General features: G+C 45.0%; 1 protein-coding gene across 2 annotated transcripts in view; it reads left to right on the forward strand.

Moving 5' to 3' along the window:
* The window catches only part of RTN1 (reticulon 1), a 120,835-nt gene that overhangs the window by 98,783 nt on the left and 1,389 nt on the right, over positions 1-20,663 (forward strand). Inside the window, exons 1-6 of one of the 2 annotated variants that reach the window (XM_064659477.1) lie at positions 5,243-5,549; positions 16,955-17,162; positions 18,007-18,145; positions 19,026-19,095; positions 19,481-19,527; positions 19,618-19,676. In XM_064659477.1, the coding sequence (XP_064515547.1) occupies positions 5,489-5,549; positions 16,955-17,162; positions 18,007-18,145; positions 19,026-19,095; positions 19,481-19,527; positions 19,618-19,676 (584 nt within the window). In that variant the 5' untranslated portion in view covers positions 5,243-5,488. Of the gene's footprint in view, positions 1-5,242; positions 5,550-16,954; positions 17,163-18,006; positions 18,146-19,025; positions 19,096-19,480; positions 19,528-19,617; positions 19,677-20,663 lie in introns of those variants that run through there. The other variant, XM_064659476.1, reaches the window with a different exon arrangement.

Consider the following 20,663-nt stretch of genomic DNA (forward strand, 5'->3'; position numbering starts at 1 on the left):
AAGCAGAAGGCTTGAAAATGGGAGTAGGCTGTGAGTGCCATGAGAGCCCTTTGTAATGGGGGAGTGCAGGAGGTCAGCCAGAGTTTTAGGGTCTCTTTGGCTTTACTGATCGAATCTTAAAGGAGGAATGAAAATGTAGCCACTACCTCCCCCAGAGGAGAGAAACACACATTTTTAAGGTTCCCAGCAACTGAAAAAAAAAAAAAAGTAGTCCCACTGGAAAGAATCAAAAGACTTTTCTAGGTCAATGGCAGGAATAGAGCCTTTATTTCTATGAACCTCGCAGTTCAAAAATAACATTAAACAACAAAGAGAAGTTATCCCACTGAAGAACCAGGAGTAAATCAAAACTGATTCTTATGTGTAAGTCATGCTGTTACCTGTAGTAATCAGGGAGCTCAAACAGCACCACAGGAGTCCCGGCCATCTCTGGGATGGCCTGTGAAGAGGGTCTGTGCCAGCTCCACTGAGACACATCAGATGTTCAAAGCTCAAAACTGTTTAATAACAATAGCGTCAAATCTAAGCACTTGCCCCCACATGGCTCATTTACTAGGATTCAAGGAAGGGCCACCTTGTTGCCAGGAAGGGAAGCAAGTGCAAAGTGTGTCTCACCTGATTCTTTCACACACTTATTTGACTCATGTCATGTGGTTACTGCTGAACACGTTATGATAATCTCAGACTTGGAGCAAAAAATGGCTACGAAGAATAGTTCTGCTGAGCAGAAAGTGAAAGAGGCAGCAGAGCAGAAGCTTAGCAACACATCTCAAAATCACACTTCTTGTCCTCATGAACCATCCAAATATTTTGATTGATGATTTAAAAAAACCCTTATAAACCCAGGCATTTCAAGACTTATAAAAGAAATTGCAAGGAGACTGGAACATTGTGTGACAGGCTGGGACATGGGGCTTCTTTTGTTACGAGTATTCAGCTCCAGACTTTAATTGCACCAGTTTAATACCATATTGTCTTTTTTACCAGTTTATTGATTCCTTTTGTGGTCTGAAGACCTGAGAAAAAAGGTAATTCATCACTGCATTACATCTCCTAAGAGAAAATACCAAAGACCTGGGGCAAAAGACAACAAGGACGGAGCTGTCTATGTTCTACCTGCAGTAGATGTAGTGATGGACCTGAAAAAGCCATCGGCTTCTCCCGGCTCATGGCCTTGCCACTTGAGCTGCCTCTGAGTGATTCTGCAGACCACAAAATGTGCAAGAATGAGCACCAGACAGTGAAAAGGATGAAAGCAAAGCCAGGATCTGGCCCATCCCTCTGCTATTGACAGCCTCCGTACAAAAATGTAATTGCTGGCTGCCCTTGGCTTGGAGTACTCAGGCAAAAATTCCCCGTTGCTCTTTAGAGCTTCGAGACATATTAATGCAACTTTTAAAATAGCATCCTCTCTATTTTTGTTGCTAATGCTAAGAACAAATTAGCTTAGAAGAAAAACCCAGTGATCTCCCTTAATGCTATTGTTCTCCTAAAGTGCTAAGTGTCAGGATCTTACAGCACCACGCTGCAGATCTGGCGCTGCCCTCAATGTGTCCCACGGAGCGTTGACGCGGAGTGATGCAGAGCGCTGCTCCGATAAACATAATCAGTCCAAAGTGCCTTCAAAGTCACTGCTCTTTGAGCAGAACTAGCAGTGGTTTCAGCTCTGGTTTTGGATTTTTAGTCATTAAATAGCCTTTGAAACCCATGCTCATTTCCACCCCCGCCCTCCGGCGGGATTGTTGAGGGACAGCCCTGAAGTTTATTTAGTTCCATGTGTGATCTTTCCTGTGTTAGAACAGTGGGTACTTCTGACCTCGTATGGACTGTTATGCCAATTCAAGTATATTTACCTAAAAAGCCTTAAATGTTGCTAACTCTGATCTCATCAGAGCTCATCAGTGGTGCACAGGCAGGCTGGGTCACTATGGAAGTGGGAGGACCTTCGGAGGGAAACAAGGTAAGGTTGGAGTCCTGATGCAGGACTTCTGGTGCCCCTGTAAAAAGCATAACCCTGATGGCCCATACACCATGGCAGGGTGCTCATGTCTTTTGCTGAGCTGCAGTCTGCACCTCATCCAATCATCCCTGTTGTGGCTGCCCCATCCCTGGAAGTGTTCAAGGCCAGGTTGGATGGGGCTTTGAGAAACCTGGTCTCGTGGGTGGCAACTCCCTCCATGGACAAGGGGTTTGGAATAGATGATTTTAAGGTCCCTTCTAGCCCAGACCATTCTGTGATTTTATGATTCTACGATCCCTGCTGAGGTTGGAGGGATGGAAGGAAACAATCCAGCCATCAATACCCTACGCATGTGTTAACTTGGCCAGAGGTTTCCAGCAATAGGAGGTTAGGAAGGGCTGAAAACAACCAGGTAACTCTATTTTACTGACTCCTTACCCTACACATCCTACATACACTGGTCATTGTCTCTGGCTGAGCTAATTAACATGCAAATACTGATGAGCCAACTTGGCTTGTGGCTGTGCCATCAACACTGCGCTTCATGTGACCTCACTAACACATCTTAAGATCTGCAATAATTTCAGTGACATCCACAGGAGAAGGCGGCTTCCAATGGACAGTGCTCTGAAGGGAAGGGAAGCAAATTCCATTTACTGATTTTCTTCCTGCTTCTATCCATGATCACAGGAAAGTTCTCCTCCAACACTGCAGTGTCCTGTGCATGTTTCACCCTTCAGATCCAGGCAGTGCCATGCTTATTCGTGCCTTCCAGTCTGCTCAGTAAAGCTTGAATTGGTGGTCCTGGTTTAGTTCTGGTGAAAAGAAGCAGTTCTTACCCTCAGACTATTGAAAACCAGCTGCTTAGTCCTAATATTGGCTCACTACTTACTGAATGCATAATTTAAATTCTTATTGTGGAAATAATTTTTTTATCAATAACCGTTTCAGTCCTGGATCCACCAGGGCTGATTGGCACTTTTTGTGCACATCTATGTAGTCATACACACAGTGTTATGTGTGAGACACTGCCTTTGTCCCTCACCTGCCTCAGCTCCTGGGATAAATGAGTGCAAATGCAATGTTCTTGTTACTGTGGTAAAGTGATGGGTTCTGGTTGAATTAAAATAGTTCTGGAAGTAGTGTGGGACAGTCCAGTCACATGGACCAGGTCTGAAGTGATGCTTTTCCAAAGGGAACTAAGAATTTAAGCAGGAAACCTGATGATATGGTTCATTTTAGTAGCCTGGAAGAGGAAATGGAGAACTGAAGTCTGGGGCAAGACAAATTCCTACAAACAGTGGAGGCAAGGAGAGATCATCAGTGAGATGTTAAATGTACATGGACCACTCTTCTGTCCAAAGGGAATTTTTCCTTTATACCTGACTGAGAAATGTGGTTTACAGTGAGACTAAGCAGATATTTTTTGCCTTCTCTCTCCTGTGTTGCTGGTGGTACATATCAAATAGCCATGAATTTCACCTGTGCACTATGTTTGGGGTCTCTTTGGCTTTTTTCCAGGTACTCAAGGATTTAAGAGTTTCATGTGAGTGATGGCTCTGTTTTACATACACTGCTAAATACCTTGTATGATGGATTGGTGCTGGGAACCCCATCACAACAGTGTGCAGGGCAAAATGTATCAATAGGAATATTTTCTTCTCTTGCAAAGGGTCTAAACCAATCAGTCCATGCTCAGAGTCATCCCTTGCCAACCTGTTTCTTTCCTTTTTTAACAAAGCCAGGAAGAACACAAAATCCAGATTTGTGACATTGTTTGTCAATGATTTAATCTTACTATATGCAATGATAGTTGAAGCCAGTTCTGCACCAATTAGTTAACTATTTCACTGTTAGGGGAATTCAAGCCTAAGCAAGTGTTTTGGGGGATATCAAAGACGGTTTAGAAACATGAACAAAAGCTGTTGGCCTCTGTAATCCCAGCAGAGTTTCCTAGGTAAAGGGAAAGATCACAGTATGGTGAATCTCTCCAATTTTGGCTTTCTTCTAGGAGATGGGTTACCTGAGGGAAGGGTAAGTGACCTACTACTGCCAGTTGGAGGATGTATCTGTTAACTCAGGCATTAAAGACTGTTTGGTTTTGGAGCCAAAAGAGCAGAGGTTCAAACTCTATTCCCCATTCTGATGGGTACCTGACCCACTGTGTCTGCAATGGTGTCTGTTTCTATACAAAAAAAGCTAAATTAAGCATAACATGACTAAAGTAAAATTATTTCACAAACTGTCATGATCTAAAACATTAAATACAGACTCAGAGAGGAGAGGTCCCCAGCTGGGATTGTTCTGCCAATGATGACTGGACCAAGTCAGATATGATGTATTTCAGGTCACTCTTCAAGTGAAGTGGGGTGACTTTTGGGGGAGTTTCTCAGTAATTAATAATGACCCCAAAATCTGAAAATGCAAACAGGTTGTGTGGCAAAGTATTTTTTTTTCCCAGTATTTGCCAAGTATCCTCTAGTGCTTAGTTATGATGTCTCTGTAAGGCTACTTACAGTAGTTTTTTTTGGTGGGGTAACTGAGGCAGAGACCATGGGAGGAGTGTCGGGGAGGAGTGTCAGGGAGGATGTTAAAATTCAGCTATTAGTGGGCTCACAGAAAGGATACATTTTCACAAATTGTCCTGTGTACCTGCACACCTACACCTCAAATCCTGGTTTATGCAGCATTTTGAGCAGTGAGTGAAGGCAACACTCATATGCTGAACACCCAAACCTGGGTGCAGCTGGCAGTCCTCAGCATCCTGGTGTAGCAGGGCTTGGCATGAGGGGCCACATGGGTCACCCTGTGCCTACAGGAGGAAAAGGGTGATCCCCAGTGCTGTGGATACTCTGCTGTTTTCTACTGTTTTTTAAAAAATAGCAATATGGGGCTTGCTCTGTTGGGGTCAGATCCTGACTTTGTTTTTTTCCTGCCTGCTCCCTGATCTCACCCAGCTGGGCAGAGATGGGGGGGGAGGCGGGGGGCATCAAATCCTAAAGGGGTCGGGTGAAATTTGGCCCTCACCAAAAAAAGAAAAAAAAAAAAAAAAAGAAAGAAAAAAAAAGTGAAGAAAACACCAGATTCCATCACTGTCAAGAAATTTCTGGAACACGAATAGTCACAACCGTAGAGACACATAGCAAACACTGCTCACCCTCCGCCGCCCCCCCCTTCCACCCACACCCAATTTGTTTTTATTTCTTTGCCATCAAGTTGCCTTAACCATTTCCATGGCTTAGGGAGGCTAAGCCGCCGAGCGCAAGCTTTTGATTTGAAAAGGGACTGCATCCCCTTTTCAAAGGAGCCTGCTCCCTAGGGCAACCACATCACACTGCTGATTTGCTGCAGTGGAGACCGCAGCGCGTACAATATGCCCTCCCCCTCCGCCTGTGCTGCTTACAGCATCAGTCCGGAGCCGAGCGGGGAGACGGGAGCGATACCCACTAACCCACCCATGCTCGGGAATGCCTGACTGGTAACGCAGTGCCTCCGACGAAAGGACCGGCAGCTCCTCAGCTCTCCGAGATGCAAGCCAGTGCCGATTCCACCAAGATGGACTGTCTTTGGAGCAACTGGAAATGTCAGGGTATTATATCTATTCTAGTGTTGCATGCTAGAAGGACTGCATGGCAGAGGAGGCAAAGGCAGGATCCATCCATTTTTGCATTGTTCACCTGTGGGCCTTTGCATGCTGTTTTCTCTCCCTCCCCGTGAAGCTTTTCTTTTGGGGTAATTTAAGAAAGAAAGAAAGATAAAAAGCCCTTAATTCTTTGAATGCGTTTCTCCCATCTCCAGCTGTCTCACCCTGAAAGCATCCAGGATACAGGTCCTCCCTTCCCACCTTACAGCTCATTCCCAAAGCATCCGCCCTTGCCGTTAGCGGCGTCATTTCTCATCCTTGACTCTCTCCGTCGGGATATCGCTGGCATGATTTCCTACCTTTCGGGCTTTAGGAAAGCCGGGTGACGGTGAATTGGTGCCCGCTGGGGCTGGCGGGGGTTGGAGGTGGTGGCGTTGGGCGCCTGGGTGCCTCCTGCCCACGGACACACCCAGAGCCAGGCTTAGCCTAGTGTCGACACAAAGAAAACGCAGCTTTAGCAAGGAGGGCGACAGCTCCAGGGCGCCGCGGGATTGCCCCCTGCTTCCTACTTTGCCCTAGGATAGCTTTAAAAAACAAACAAACAAACAAACAACAAACCATTAATCCTCTCATTATGCTGCCGAGCACTCCGCTGAGCCGTTCGGGGGTGAAATGTTGCGGTGATGTTGTCTCTCGCTGCCGCGTAGGCGAGGGGAACAATAGCATCTCCCTTTTGGGCTGATTTTCAGCGTATTTCCAGCGGGTCGGTGTCTGCGCTGGGTGGGGCTGGCCACCTTCCCGGGTGCCTCGGACAGCTTTTCAGCCATTTTTAGTCGGGCTTCACACTTCCCAGGCAGCATCCAGCCTTTGTTTTGATAAAAGACAGTCTCTGTGACGCTGCTTGGTGGGCAGATTAGAGGGAGAAAAGCTAGCGGCTGATCCTGCGGGGCAGGCTGCTCCGGGCAGGCTTTGTTTGGATGTATTTTTTAATTTTAAGGTGCGTGTTTATGCTGAATAGTCAGTTCATGATGTTGATGCTGACAACAGGGTCCCTGGGAGAGAGATTACTCCATAGCATCATCTCATTAAAGGGTCCATGGTGCTTGCACACATAGTTTCATAAACGCAGCTCGATGCAACAGAAGCTGGAAAACCTTCCTCAAGTGTTTTTTGGGTAGGGGGAGATCTCCTCAGACAGACAGTTGTCTCTGGGGAGCTTGATATTTTTGCAATCTTAATTCAGCGTCTAATTGTATTTACTGACTGAGGGTTTTTTAAGGAAGATGAGTAGCTGGAAAGTAAACAGATGCACCTGTTAAATGCCAGTCTCCAGCAGCTCCAGCTTTCCATGCCGTTATCAAGGGCGAGGGTTTTCCATAGGTCTGCCTGATTCATTAAGCTTACACGGGAGAGCCACAACCAAACTTCAGGGTCTTTTCATCTGAGCTTTGCAGATAAACTTCCTCGTAGGGTGGGGCTTGGGGTTTTTGTTTGGTTTATTTTTCCCAAAAATGCTCAGTATTTTGCTGATTTTTATAAAAACATTGATTTGCTGAGTCAGATTGTTGAACCACCTGTATTTAGAGGCAAACTAAGTATTTTCTTTATTTATCAGAAAAAAAATTTTTTTTCATAAAATAAATAAGGGGAATAATGAAGGGCATGCTGCTAGTGTATGATAATAATAATAGCGTGGTTTCTCTTCTTCAGCGTTTTCCTTTTCAAAACTGTGGTAGATTTGCTGAAAATTACATGACAAAATATGTCCCATGCTGGTTTAAAAAAAAAGCCCCAGGTCTGAAAAAATCAACGCAGCTAAAATAAATCACTTGCCTCACTTCCACTGAATTTGCATATTTTTTTCTTATTCTTGGGTGGTGCTTTATGATTCAAAAATGGTCCTGCAGAAAACATGAAATAGTCACAGAATATTATTTCTGTCAGCAAAATTCTTTGATCAGTCCAGATAAAATAGAAGAAATTTAAAATTCAGAAGAATGGAGACTCAATTCATTGATTCTTTTAATATCTATTATTCATGTAGTCTCTGTCTCAACCCAGAATATCAGTTTCGTGCAAACCTGGAGTTGTATAATTTTGCCAGCTTCATTGTCAGTTGAATTATGGTTCCTCCCTGAAAACTCTGGAATGTCTGTGAGCATAACAGGTGCAGACAGAAACCTCAGTAAATGCAGAGCGTATTTCTACTGAAATTAAGGAGATACAACACTGAGGTTTACATAAGTTTTAATTACTAAACAGTCAAGCCTACAACTAGCTGTATCATTGGGTTGACCTTATGGCACTTATAAGTGGTTGGGGATCTTGAGGAGCTGCAGAGACACTTGGTGAAGCTTTGGCTTTGCCCGACTAGACCAATGTGCTGTTATTTTCCTTGCTGTGAAGCAACTGCCGCTGTTGCATATGTTCAGGAATATTGCAGAGTTTTTTACCTGTCTGTCCTGCAGGTTCAGCAGGATTATAGCAATGGGAGATCACGATCCAGCCCTTGGGTGAGCAGGACTGTAATTTGGCCCCGCTGGGGGTCTGCTTAATTCAAAATATTAACACAGGTAGCTTTGGGGAGTCGCAGCCGAGTTCCACGCCCCAGTGGTCTCCCTGCACTGGAAGGTGATGCATTTGAAGCAGGCTGGGATGGGGCCATGCATAATGCATGAGCGTGTGTAGGAACGTCTCCGACTGGGCATTCTGGCGGCTGCGGGCCCTCGTGTGACAACCTACAGCCAGTGTCAGCCGTGTGACACACCGAGTGTGCAGCTGCCAGAGGGGCCTGCTGGGTGAGGTGTGCCTCCAGCTTCTGGTGCAGCACCTCTGTGCCTTCCCCAGGCACTCGGCCCTGCTCGGCAGGACACAGCTTCACACCCTGCTAGAGAGGTTTCTCTGGGTTAGGAAGGACACAGAATCATAGAATATCCTGAGTTGGAAAGGACCCACTAGGATCAACTTCTGGCCCTTCACAGGACAGTCCGACAATCCTACCATGTGCCTGAGAGTGCTGTCCAAAAGTTTCGTGAACTCTGTCAGGCTTGGTGCTGTGACCAGTTCCCTGAGGAGCCTGTTCCAGTGCCCAGCCACCTTTGGGTGAAGAACTTTTTCCTAATATCCAAACTAAAACCTCCCCTGACCAAGCTTCATGCCATTCCCTCAGGTCCTATCACTGATCACCAGAGAGAAGAGATCAGAGCCCAAGTTTGCCCCAAATTGGTGGAGGGAGCTATTTGATGTCAGTTCACTGGTCCCCATGAGTATTCCCTTTTCCACTCTCTTCTTCTACATGCCAGCTCTTGTGTGGTAGTAACTGACGTGCCCCTTCCTTCACTTTCAACCTCCTTCAAGACTTAGTAAAAAAGAAGCATGGAAAGATCCAGAGAAACAGGCCTGTGAACAGTTCATAGAAATGATCCTAAGTGTTATCCACATTATAATTATAACTTAATGTGGAAAAGGACTGCAGACTTCATCAAATCCATCTGGCTGACATAACTACTGGGACTGGAGTTACTGATTAGCATTTTCTTGACAGCTGTTTTCAGAGAACCAGCTTTCTTGCTTGGTATATCATTGGTTTTGAAAGGGTGATGAGAAGCTGCACCAGCTGTTCCTGGTGATGTTCCCCACTTTAAGGCTGAAAGAGGAGTTCAGTGGCAATAATATGGATGCATGCAGTTAATCTGTAATCTTATTGACAGTTGTGAAGCCTGTTTAATTACAGCTTCATAATGAAAACTTAACTTTAGCCAGTTGGTACCTTCAGTGCTTTCCTGAAAATAGTGTGGGCTGATCTCTCAGCTGGGATGCACGCAATAAAAATACGTCCCAGTGTTTGGTTCTTGGTAGGGCTAAAATCTTGTAACCAAGTCATCATCTGGTGTAACCAAATTAACTAATAGGTTCACAAAACTACACTAACTCAGGAGGAATTTGTGTCCTAATTTCACAGAAGATTTCCTGTGAAATTTGTCAAGATTTTTTTCCACTTTCGGGTTTACTTTCATTTTAATTCGTGTCAGTTCTTCTTCCAGCACATTCCTGTTGATGGCAATACAACTGTAAGATCAAGAGCTTAAGGTTAGAGGATAAATTCTCTTAGATGTGCTTCAAACTGTTTGTCTGCCAACCATCCCAAAGAACACCTTGACCTAGGAGGTCAAAAAACCCGTGAGACAGTGTGCTCTGCATACCTGCTGTGCATCACAGAATCATAGAATGGTTTGGATTGGAAGAGACTTTAAATACTATATAGTTCCAACCACCCTGCCATGGCCAGGAGCACCTTCCCCTGGACCAGGTTGCTCAGAACCATGTCTTTTAAGAACAGATGGACAATATTCTTTTATTGCTACAACAAGGTGAAAATTCTGCAAAAATAAGATTATTTAAAGGTATTCCCCTCGGAGTAATTTAAATTCCAGCAAGAGGCTGATGGGGCAATATCTGAAGGCAATACTGGAGGGCTGCTTTTGTTTTCATTAGGACTCTGGGACATGAGTTCCAGTGAGGTTTTTTGGTATCAGAAGGGACACTCTCCACATCCCACTTAATCATCACAAATAATATAGGCTTGAACCTTGATTCATTTTGAAAATCTGCAGATTCTCAAATGTTTGGATAGAATTAGAGAGAGTCCAGGTCTGTTATTTTAGTCCAGGGGCATCTTGGGAAAATCTTAGCATTTCCATAGCATTATGTGCATTCAGGGACTCTGCTTGGTCTCTGCTCACTTAAGGTGAGAGCAGTATCATCCTCCACAGAAACTGTCTAAGACAGGTAATGATATGGTTTGTTGAGCAGGAGGTGTGTGTTTCTCTGGCCTCTGTGTTTAATCCAGGTCTTCAAGCACCTCTCATGTGAACATGAAAATAACAACAGCATAATCATTAATAACAGCAAAAATAACATTACTAAATACTAATTAATATAAATAATAAATAATGCTACAATGGGCTTGTGTGAGGCGTGGTTGTAGGGCTGATATTTTTATTGCCAATCCTCCTCTGTCTACCCAAGCCCACTCTGGTGCCTCATGTAAGAAAATCAGTCAATACTTTTTTGCTCACATTCTGATCTTGCAGATGATAGGGAGTAGGATATAATGTGGAAGGTATACTGTTTCAAGATTTTCCATTTCCCTGGTCCTGTTCGCGCTCCAGGTATCTTCTTGGTCTGAATTTTCAAGTTAAGTCTTGCGACAGGTAAAGACAGAAAGCTGAACTGAGGACAGGAAGTTAATGGGCAGAGCATGTACGAGAGGTAGACGTAGGGAGAGATTCCTCAAGGCTGGAGATAAAGGATAAGGAGATATACCTCATGAAACAGCACATATATTCGTTCTTGGCTCTGCTGTTCATCACAGCAGTCTCCTGAAGGCACCAAACTGTTCATTCAACTGTGTATCCGTCTATATTACATTAGAATCAGATCTGTTGTGGTGAGAGGAGCAATGTCCGCATTGGATCCTTCACTGGAGAGAAGAGGGAAGGCCTGGTCCTGCAGCCCGTGGTTAAAGCTGCAAACTGGACTTGCTTTGAGTGTGAGCAATATTTATTTCTACTCAGAAACCTACAGAATTATTGCATTTTGTTGTCAAATATTTTTGTGACAGTGCTGTAAACAAGATTGTTCTTTAATTATGTTTCCTGATCTTTTCACTCCCAGTAAGTCTGAGAAATGCTTTATGAAGTCATGATATTACACTGTGTACAGAATTAAAGGCTGTGTGTAGACAGGTTTTTCTCACTTCTCTTTAAGGTTAGCATTAGATAGGGAGTGAAGCTGTACAATGTGTTGATCACATCCAAGGGTGCTATTAGTATGCCGAAGAACATACAACCTTTTAGGCAGTTGTCAAGACCTGTGAGCTTCATTTTAGGGCTGGATACCAGGGGTTTGCCACACTTCTTGTACTGACTTCCATGTAAATGCTGCTTGATGCGTGCTCATTTTTCACACAGTTGTTGCAGTAGAGGAAAAACTTGCAGAACCAGAAGGAGAGAGCAGACGTTTTCAGAGAAAGGGAGGGAGAAGCTGTGAAAGAAGTGAATTGTCCGGCCTGTGCTCAGTTGATCTTCATTAATTTTTATCTTAAAATCTTTCATCTTTCTTTGAGATGTGGAATGGAGAGATCCCCATTTCTCTTACAAAAGCGTATTTTGAAAACATAACCATGTGGGAGTCTGAAGGTGTGAGGACATTTTAGCTACAGGTTGGTTGAATCCTCTATTTTCCCTGTGGGATCTTCCCTCAGGACCTTGGGCCTGCAGCTGCCCCACACCATGATGCTTCTGGGGACCACGTAAGCCACCAGATCCTGGGGAGAATGGACTCAGAGCATCATTGATTAGTTCACCTCAGCTGTCTCAAATTGTTCACCCCTTGCTCCAGCACTGCCCTTTCCAGCCCCCAGGTCTGTCTTTTGGCTTTTTTTTGATGCCAAATATTGAGGAGCAGAAACATTTTTCTGCTGAAAGCCACGATGAAAGCTGTGAGAGCTTTCAGGCACTGTAGTTAGGAGCCATTCCTTGCTGGCACAAGCACTGTCTGCTGCTGCTGTTTCTTATATTTGTGAGGTTAATTTTAGCTTGCCTCACAAACATGGGTATTTACCAGCTGCTCATATTAACAGGTGGTTGCTTGTATTATAGAGTTCACCTTTCTGCATCGCTTGTCTGGGGTTTGGCCCCAAATGGAGGATCACATTAATTTAGTTAGGAGAGATTATGCCATAATGTATAGCTGAGACACCGATTTGGCACCCTTGAAAACTTTTTCAACTAGAAGAACTACGTGAGCAACACTTTAGAAGTTTTACTGTGAGTTAAAAACACAAGCAGGTAATAGTTGCAGATAAGTAGCTCATCAGATGCACTTCTCCAGAAAAATTCTTCAAAGGCCGTGGCAGTGACCTGCAGCCCTGTCTTGCAGATGGCTGGCAAGTCCTTTGTAATAAACACAACTAGTTTTGAGTCTGAGACAGCTCTGGCAAAACCCAGAGTCCTTTTATACCTCCGCAAAAGAGTCAGAGCTCTGGTGAGTTGTACTGGAAAGAGTGCAGAGTGACCGACGCTGCTTCCCTCCTTCCAAGAGGCCAAAGGGAGATCATGGAAAGCTACAGCTGAACAGCTTCTGCATGTTAATGGGCATGGCCAGGATTTTACAGTAGTGATTTCCAAAACAGCAGGAACCCAACCCTCAGTGAAGCCAAAGCTGGTTTCAATGCCCAAACCCTTTTTACAAATCCGAGCTGCAAACTTTGGGTGGTTTGAAGTTGGCGTTTTGGCTCTCGGAAGTGGATCTTGCTGAGCCAAACAGACTGAGCCCCTGTCCAATTGCATGCAAATCACACATCAACAGCCTCACGTGGCACCAGCCTCCTGCTTCATGCATATTCAGTGTGCACTGCTCAGAATTGTGCCATTGTGGTGGGGCCTGGGCAGCGCCGTGCACACACTCACACACCACCTCCAACACGACCAGTGCTTGCAGGACCTTGCACCAGACTAGGACCTTTCATTCTTTCCCTGCAGATTGACCAAAGGACTTAATTATTATGTCATTAACCCACGCTGTGAGGGATCCCCTGTCCTTTAATTTATCTGGGGGAATGCTGTACCCACCTTAGAGCTGGGCTCAAAGCCTGTCTCAGCCTGGGGCCAGTGTGTACTGGTGAATGTCTCTGCAGAGGAGTGTGTGTGTGTGAAAGCTGCAGCTCCAGCTCAGCTCCTAGCCCTGTCATCCTCATACCCACTGTGTCTCCATGTGCTAGGGAGGCTGGTCTGAGCCTGGGTGGTTGTGTCTTCAGGGTGCCAAGGAAGGGGTGCAGGCAGGAACACACAGCTGCAACCATATTTAGTGACCTGTTGAAGGGCAGTAAACTCCTAGAGTCAACAAATGTTTGAAGGAGTTGTTTGGTATCTTAATCAGTTTTATGTGAATATAGGATGAGGTAAAACTCAAAGGTGATGTATTAATGTGGTGGACAACCTCATCTTTCATTTTCATTCCCAAATCGGGGTTCACCTGCTGGTGAAGGAGCACTCCTTTGACGCTTAGTCTCTATTTACAACACCAGTCACTGATGTGACAGGTATTTTGGCTCTGGTGTAAATGGTTACAAGGGAAAATGGCACTGAGAGGAAGCCAGGCAAAGGATCCCAGCTACTGCATTCTGCACCTAGTGCACCTCTGCCTGCTTATAAGGGAGATTTGTTTATGTAAGGAAATATAGGACAAAAATGTGTTTGACTACTGACTCAGCAAGGAAGCATTTTTTTACCAAGAGAGTGGTCAAACCCAGGAACAGTCTTCCTAGAGAGATGGTCAGTGCCCCAAGCCTGTCAGTATTTCAGAGGCATTTGGAAAAAGCCGTCAACAGTGTACTTTAGCTTTTGGTCATCCCTGGAGTGGTCAGGCAGTTGGACTAGATGATCTTTGTAAGTCCCTTCTAGCTGAAATAGTCTACTTTATTGTATTTTAGTCTAGTCTAGTCTGTTCTATTTGATTCCATTCCATTCCAATAATGTAAAAGGCCTTTAGAGTGACTGAAGCTGCAGCTGAAGGAGAAAACATGGCTCTGACACAGCGCAGGTGTTTTTAGCAGCATCTGAATTCCCAGGGAACTGATACGGCTCAAATCCCTGAGGCCTGTCAGCAAAAAAAAAAAGTGTTTCCTTCAGGGAAGCTCACTGACCGTGCCTGGATTCCACAAGTTTCCATGGATTTCTAGCTCTGTACTCTTCTTCTCCCCCTTCCCTGCCCAAGGAGCTGTGAGGATCACCTTCCTCCTGGATCGCGTTTTGCCAAGTGGTTTGGCTCACTCCCTTCTCCTTAAGGAAGAGGATGAGGAATGGCTGCAGGAGCAGCAAATCCCGCCCAAACAGCTGGACATGGCAGCATTGCTGCAGCTCCCCATCCCTTCAAGGGACATGAGGAGAAGGCAGATGTGCTTCCTGCCCTTGAAGATCCTGACAGACCTGTCAGGCTGTGGGTAGGGGGAATGTGTTCCCAGGCTGGACCTGGGCTCTGGGACAGCCACGTAAAAATCAGTCAACTCATGTCTCCCTTCTCTATGCTGAGATTTTCCACCTAGCAGTTGGCACACATTCTTTCCATGCACTAGGGAATATTTGCCTCAGGTCTAAAAGGCACAGGATCACTCTCTCCCAGATCTCATTTGGCTGGTGAAGGAGGCCAGCTGCCCTTTCATCTGCTCTCTCCCTCATGCACATGTCCCCAGAACTGTGTCATTTGGCCTCTGTCCATCTCGCTCTGACCCTTTCCTTGCCTGATACAGCTTAATAAATACCTCAGTCCTTCCATGGCAGGAACTAAACAACTTTCAGGATATATACACACCTGGTCAAGTCTGTCTTGAGTAACTCAGGATCTTCCTTTTCGAGGGGAACGAGAAAATGCAGTTTGGCCTCTCTCTGCATGAGAATACAGCCCACTGCCTGTCTGCAGGAGGATGAGTTGGAAGATCAGAGATTTAGTTGCTCATTTTTGGGTCTTATCATTAATTGGAATTGACTCAGGGAACTCTACTGGAGTGAGTTTTGTATTTTTTGGCTCAGCTCTCATTTCTTTGCCTCTCTGCTGCCTGTGTCCCAGGGAGTATTTTCCACTTGTAGGTGGCCTTTTTCTGTCATCAGCAGATGATGTGCCATGTACAGCATCCTGAGCTAGCTCACCTGTGCTTATTTAATTTAATGTGGAGGTTTTGTGTGATAGAAAGTTTAAGTATCCATGCCCCAGGGCTTCTGCAAGAAGGAGACCTGGGCATATATCTGGAAAGACTCCAGCCTAGTCCCTGTTCCGTGAAGTCAGCACACAGGATCCCAAAACATGCACCAAGGTCCCTTGTCCCGTGGCTTCCATGCAGCCCATAGATCTGGTCATGTGTGCTCATGATCACGGGTCTGGTGCTGAATGTTGGCACTCAAAAATAGTAAAAGGTTATTATGTAGTGTATGTTGATGGAGAACATAGCAGGATGGGAATGTTACATGAAGAGAAAAGAGCTCAGTAATACAACAGCAGTTTTTGCATTCGAGCCCATCACTTTGAAAAGCAACACTTATACATGTAACATTAATGAGTAATATACCTCATTGACTCAAGGCAAACAAGGCATGGTGACTCACAGTTTTTGGAGATTAGATGATAAGAACTACTAGGCTGGATTAATTTTGTTTCTTTTTGTATCTGTGACTTTTTTTTTGTTTTGTTTTGTACAGATTGCAATTTTCCTGAATTTACTCTTTGTTTGGAATGATTTGACAAGAGGCATCTCTGAAATCTGTTTGGCTGGTGGTGTGTTCAAGCTGTTCATGAGGACTTGTGCAGTGTGTGAAATTAAAGCTGTTTTGTTTAGATTGTCATGAGCATGTTCTTTGGCTGGATAAAAAGTCCTCGCAGGAAAAAAGCTGTTGGTAGAAAATAAATTCAGTTCACCTTTCTGGACTAGATATTCCACAGTCCTTTCATAAAACTTTGCTTTTATAGTGTCTGTTCCTGATGGTAAGATTTTTTGCTGGAGAGGTTGAAGTAAACTGTACAAAATGTGTGAAAAACCCTGTAAAAATTAACTGCTTTACAAATGTAAAATTGCATTACTTGAAAATGGTTTTATGCACTTGTTTTGTTCTAAACAGTAGCCCCCATGGAACAACTTTCCCCCATGGAAAGTTACATAACAAGCAGAAAGCGTTTTTGTTTTTAATGTTTCTGAGATGGTTGCAATAGATTAGCAAGAGAGGTTTATTCTGTATTTTAAGGCCTCATCTGAAAAATTCTTTCTTACACATGTGACTGTTAAGCAGTGGTAAAACCAGGAGTCTTCTCCTTTCTCAAAACTTAGGAAATAACAAAATTATATTATCAGAACTTTGAATGGGAAAGTGGTTTATTGTAGCTAGTCCCAAACTTTCTCATTCGTTTATCAACAACCAAAATTGGAAAATGTTTTGATCAAGCATTTGGCATTCGGACTTGTGGCAAAAAAACAATCCGGAGTTCCCAGACTAAGTAAGGTAGGTTGAAGTCTTCCATACAGCCCTGGCAACAACACAAACCCCAGCTTGCTCTTGCCTTGCTGCTGCAAGAGACCCACCCACCGTGCTGCGATTGGAGATACTCATCCATCTTATCTAACCCAGGCACAGGCGCAAGGAAAACAAGGATTTCAAGTAGGTCATTGGTCGTAATTTCCTCAGAGTGTCGCACAGGTCACTTTACTGCTTCCGTTGGGGAGTTCCCATTGGTGCTGAAGTGAGCGGGAGCATCTCTCCTCCCTTCACCCCCCTGCAAGCACTCCGAGCATCGCGGTGGCCGCGGTGGCCGCCCTCGATGCCGTTCCAGCTCCCGCCTTTAACGTGTCGGTCTTCTCTCCGCAGCTATCGACCTGTTGTACTGGCGCGACATCAAGCAGACAGGGATCGTGTTCGGCAGCCTCCTGTTGCTGCTCTTCTCCCTGACCCAGTTCAGCGTCGTCAGTGTCGTGGCCTACCTGGCCCTGGCCGGCCTCTCGGCCACCATTAGCTTCAGAATCTACAAATCGGTCCTACAGGCTGTGCAGAAGACGGACGAGGGCCACCCCTTCAAGTGAGTGCTCTGCTGTCGTGGCCCGGGGGCTGTTTGTCTTACAGGGGCTGATTGTCTTACAAAGGATCCATTCCCAGTGGCAAATCGCATTTCCGTAGCTTCCGCTTTTCTGCTGGATAAAATTCTCTTCTTGCTCACAAAACGGGAAATAATAAAATATTTTCTGTAGTTCGGTGTCTCGAGAGATGTGAGGCTGTGTTGGCTCAGATCTTGGAGAGAAGAAGGAAAAAAAGACAACGCAAAAATCGTTGTCCTCTAAGACGTGGGATTTTTTTCCTCTGAAATTCAAAAGTTCCAGAAAATTTTAAGGAAACAGAGGAAAAGGGTTTTATTAGAGCTAATGATAATGCAGTATCTCTGCAAGCAGGAGGAGTATTGTTTGTATTGTTTCTGGGCAGAATCTGTGGGGCACAGAGGGGAAACTACCTGTATCTTTTCTGCAGCAACCCCTTACCTAGGTGATGGTGCCAGTGCCAATGCTGGTGCACTCTCCACACTTCACAGTGCCTGGAGGTTTGCTCCAAGAGAACAAGTGATCCATTCTCCTCTGCTGTGCCAACTACTTGGTAAACCAGGTCAGGGAACTAGTGTGGTTTTAAAAAACACACACTGAAAAGAAAGTCTGGTTGGGGTACTGCCTCTTTCTGCTTCACTTGGGTCAGTTCTGAGCTGCAACTCATGAGTGTAGCTCAAAGAGCACAGAAATTTGTGAGGAAGCCCCCCAGACAGGAGTTGTATCCCCTTTTGGGTGCGCTAAAGAGACAAATCCCATCAAGACCAGGCTCTGCTTGGGGGGAGGGGGTGAACCTGCCTGGGTTTGTAACCGGACCTGTGTTTCTGGCAGAGCCTACTTGGAGATGGAGATGAATCTTTCACAGGACCAGATCCAGAAATACACAGATTGTCTCCAGCTATACGTCAACAGCACAGTCAAAGAGCTGAGGAGACTCTTTCTCGTTCAGGACCTCGTGGACTCTTTAAAAGTAGGATTGCTTTAAATATTTTTAACCCCTCTCTAGAGGATCAATCTCCATTTCAAAGAGTTGCTTCCTGTGTTGACATGGTTGTCATGAAACCTAGTTTTGTGTAGCTCCGGATATAAAAGTTGCTCTCCTTTTTGATTTAAAAACTGCTTGTTTCCAGCACTTTAGAGGTTTGAGTCTCTGCATTTGAATGTATTGATGCGTAATACAGGACTTAGAAATGTGCAGAACCAGCTTAGCTCCACCACAGCTCTAGAAGCTTCTCTGCATTATGCTTTCTGTTACTTTGCCACAAAATGGTGTTTCCCTCTGTTAATCTGTATTTCCTCTACCTGTGGCATTTTCTACTATGAAGAAAGGTCTTTTTTCACTCCCTGCTGAAATAATTATTGATTTTCAGCCTTACACCCAGGCAGTTGTTCGTCAGAGCGAAAGGAAGATCGTTAAGAGAGCAGACGTGGATTAGGCTCCTAAATCAGTAAAAACTTTTAGGAAAATATACCCATCTCTCAGCATCAAGGGTTTTCAGTCCCTGAAATTATCACTTTTGGGGCTGTGCTTAACCTGTGTGGGATGACTCCTGACATCATGAAAATTGGATGCAGAAATCTGTCTGTGCCATTCTCAATGCAGAGTCCTACATGCATGCAATTAAGCCCTAAATATACGTGAAAATCAGCTAAAAGGGTAAGAAGCAGTGATCAGAATGGAGAATGGGGTTTATAAACCCAGAAAAACTGCCTAGTTCCTAATGTGCCTTATTTAACAACTCCCTTCCACATTAAAAAAGGCTAATGTACTGTTATATTAGCTAGTTAAGCAATCCAATTCCTTCTTATGCCGACACTGGAGGTGATGTAATGATCCATCTTCAATTTAGTTTGCAGTACTAATGTGGCTGCTGACTTACGTGGGAGCCCTCTTCAATGGCCTGACTCTTCTGATAATGGGTAAAAATCAACATTTCTTTTAAAATCTACTTTTAACTTGAACTCCCTCATGATTTTGGCTTAGACAAAACAGCCTATCCTCGGCGTGCCTCCCCCACAGTTAAACCATCAACATTTATTTGCCTTCCCAGTAAATATTCATTATCCCATTACACTGTCCCTCCTGCCAGAGCTATTTTGCAGTTTATGGCTTTGCAGCTACTAGTCCCAGAGCAATGGGAAATTCCATATTTGGGAGGTTTCAGCAAAGTGCATTTTTGATGCAGAGATCCCTGGTGGATCAGCTGACCAAGTGGCACGATATGTGTTTGTCACTGAAGTAGGTCTCTTCTCTGGAGGAATCTGGTCTGCAGGAATATAACAGTGTGCTCTTTTTCTCCCTCAGCTGTGGTGTCTATGTTTACTCTCCCTGTTGTATATGACAAGTACCAGGTAGGTCTGTCCTCTCGCTGCAGTTCGGGTGTCTGGGTGCTTCTGCCTTGTTGTTGCCTGCTTGACTTGGTGTCCTTTTGCTCCTTGCAGGCACAGATTGATCAATACTTGGGACTCGTGCGGACCCACATGAACACTGTCGTGGCAAAGTGAGTCCAGCAGCAGACTTGGCCAGAACTCTTGCTGTGAGGTCGTGGTGCACTGGGGGTGGCTGACACCTGGGTGGTCCTGGGGACACCGTGTCGAATCAGTGATGTCCCCCCCGGATCCTGGAATGTGAGAGGCTGTCCTCCCCAGATCCTGGAATGTGAGAGGCAGACCCCTGTAGGAACACAGCTCTCCTCAGCTGAGTGCAGACTAAGGCAGAGCTGTGACCCTACACCCTTCTCTTCCTTCTGCCATTTGGGGGAACTGTGGACAGAGGAGCCCAACCAGGGACTGATGTTCATGTATGAAGTCCATACATATGTACATACGTGGCCAGGACAAACAGGAAGGAATGGGTTAATTCCCTTCCCCACTGACCAGTCTAAGCCTGGGTTTTTGCATTCAGGGAGTTAATAATACCATTAGTGAACAAAGTGGGAATTAGAGCACCACGCTGTTACAGCAAGAAAATACCTGCAAGCACCATCATCTTTAGTGTTGCAAACCCCTGTGGAATGGATGGAGCACCTGGATGAAATTTTTGATGCAGTCTGCTCTAGTTCCCAATGCATTGCCTTTACCAAAAGCTTTTGTGGGATCCCCAAGGGCACAGGGAGGGTCTAAGCATTGCTCTCAAAACTTGAGAATTACTGAAGCAGGATGGCTGGTCTGGAAGGTAGATCCATACATCTCAGCAGTTTTTATCCATGGCTTTGCAAAAGCTGGATGCATAACAGGTACCCAGTGGAAGGTTACAAAATGGTAAGGTACAGAGAGCAAGTGACTCACGAGGAGCTGCTGAGGAAAATGGGGTTATTTAGCCTGGCAAGGAGGGAGATAGGGAGTGATTTCACAGCAGCCTATAAGTACGTGATGGGAAGTTACAAGATGATACAATCAGCCTCTTCTCAGCAGTGGCAGATGTTGCTTATAACAAGGAGCAACAACATAAATCCAGTTTAGGAGGTTGATGTTGAACATTCGGAGAA

The sequence above is a fragment of the Pseudopipra pipra genome, chromosome 6 (assembly GCF_036250125.1).
Source record: "Pseudopipra pipra isolate bDixPip1 chromosome 6, bDixPip1.hap1, whole genome shotgun sequence".
NCBI classification, from domain to species: domain Eukaryota; kingdom Metazoa; phylum Chordata; class Aves; order Passeriformes; family Pipridae; genus Pseudopipra; species Pseudopipra pipra.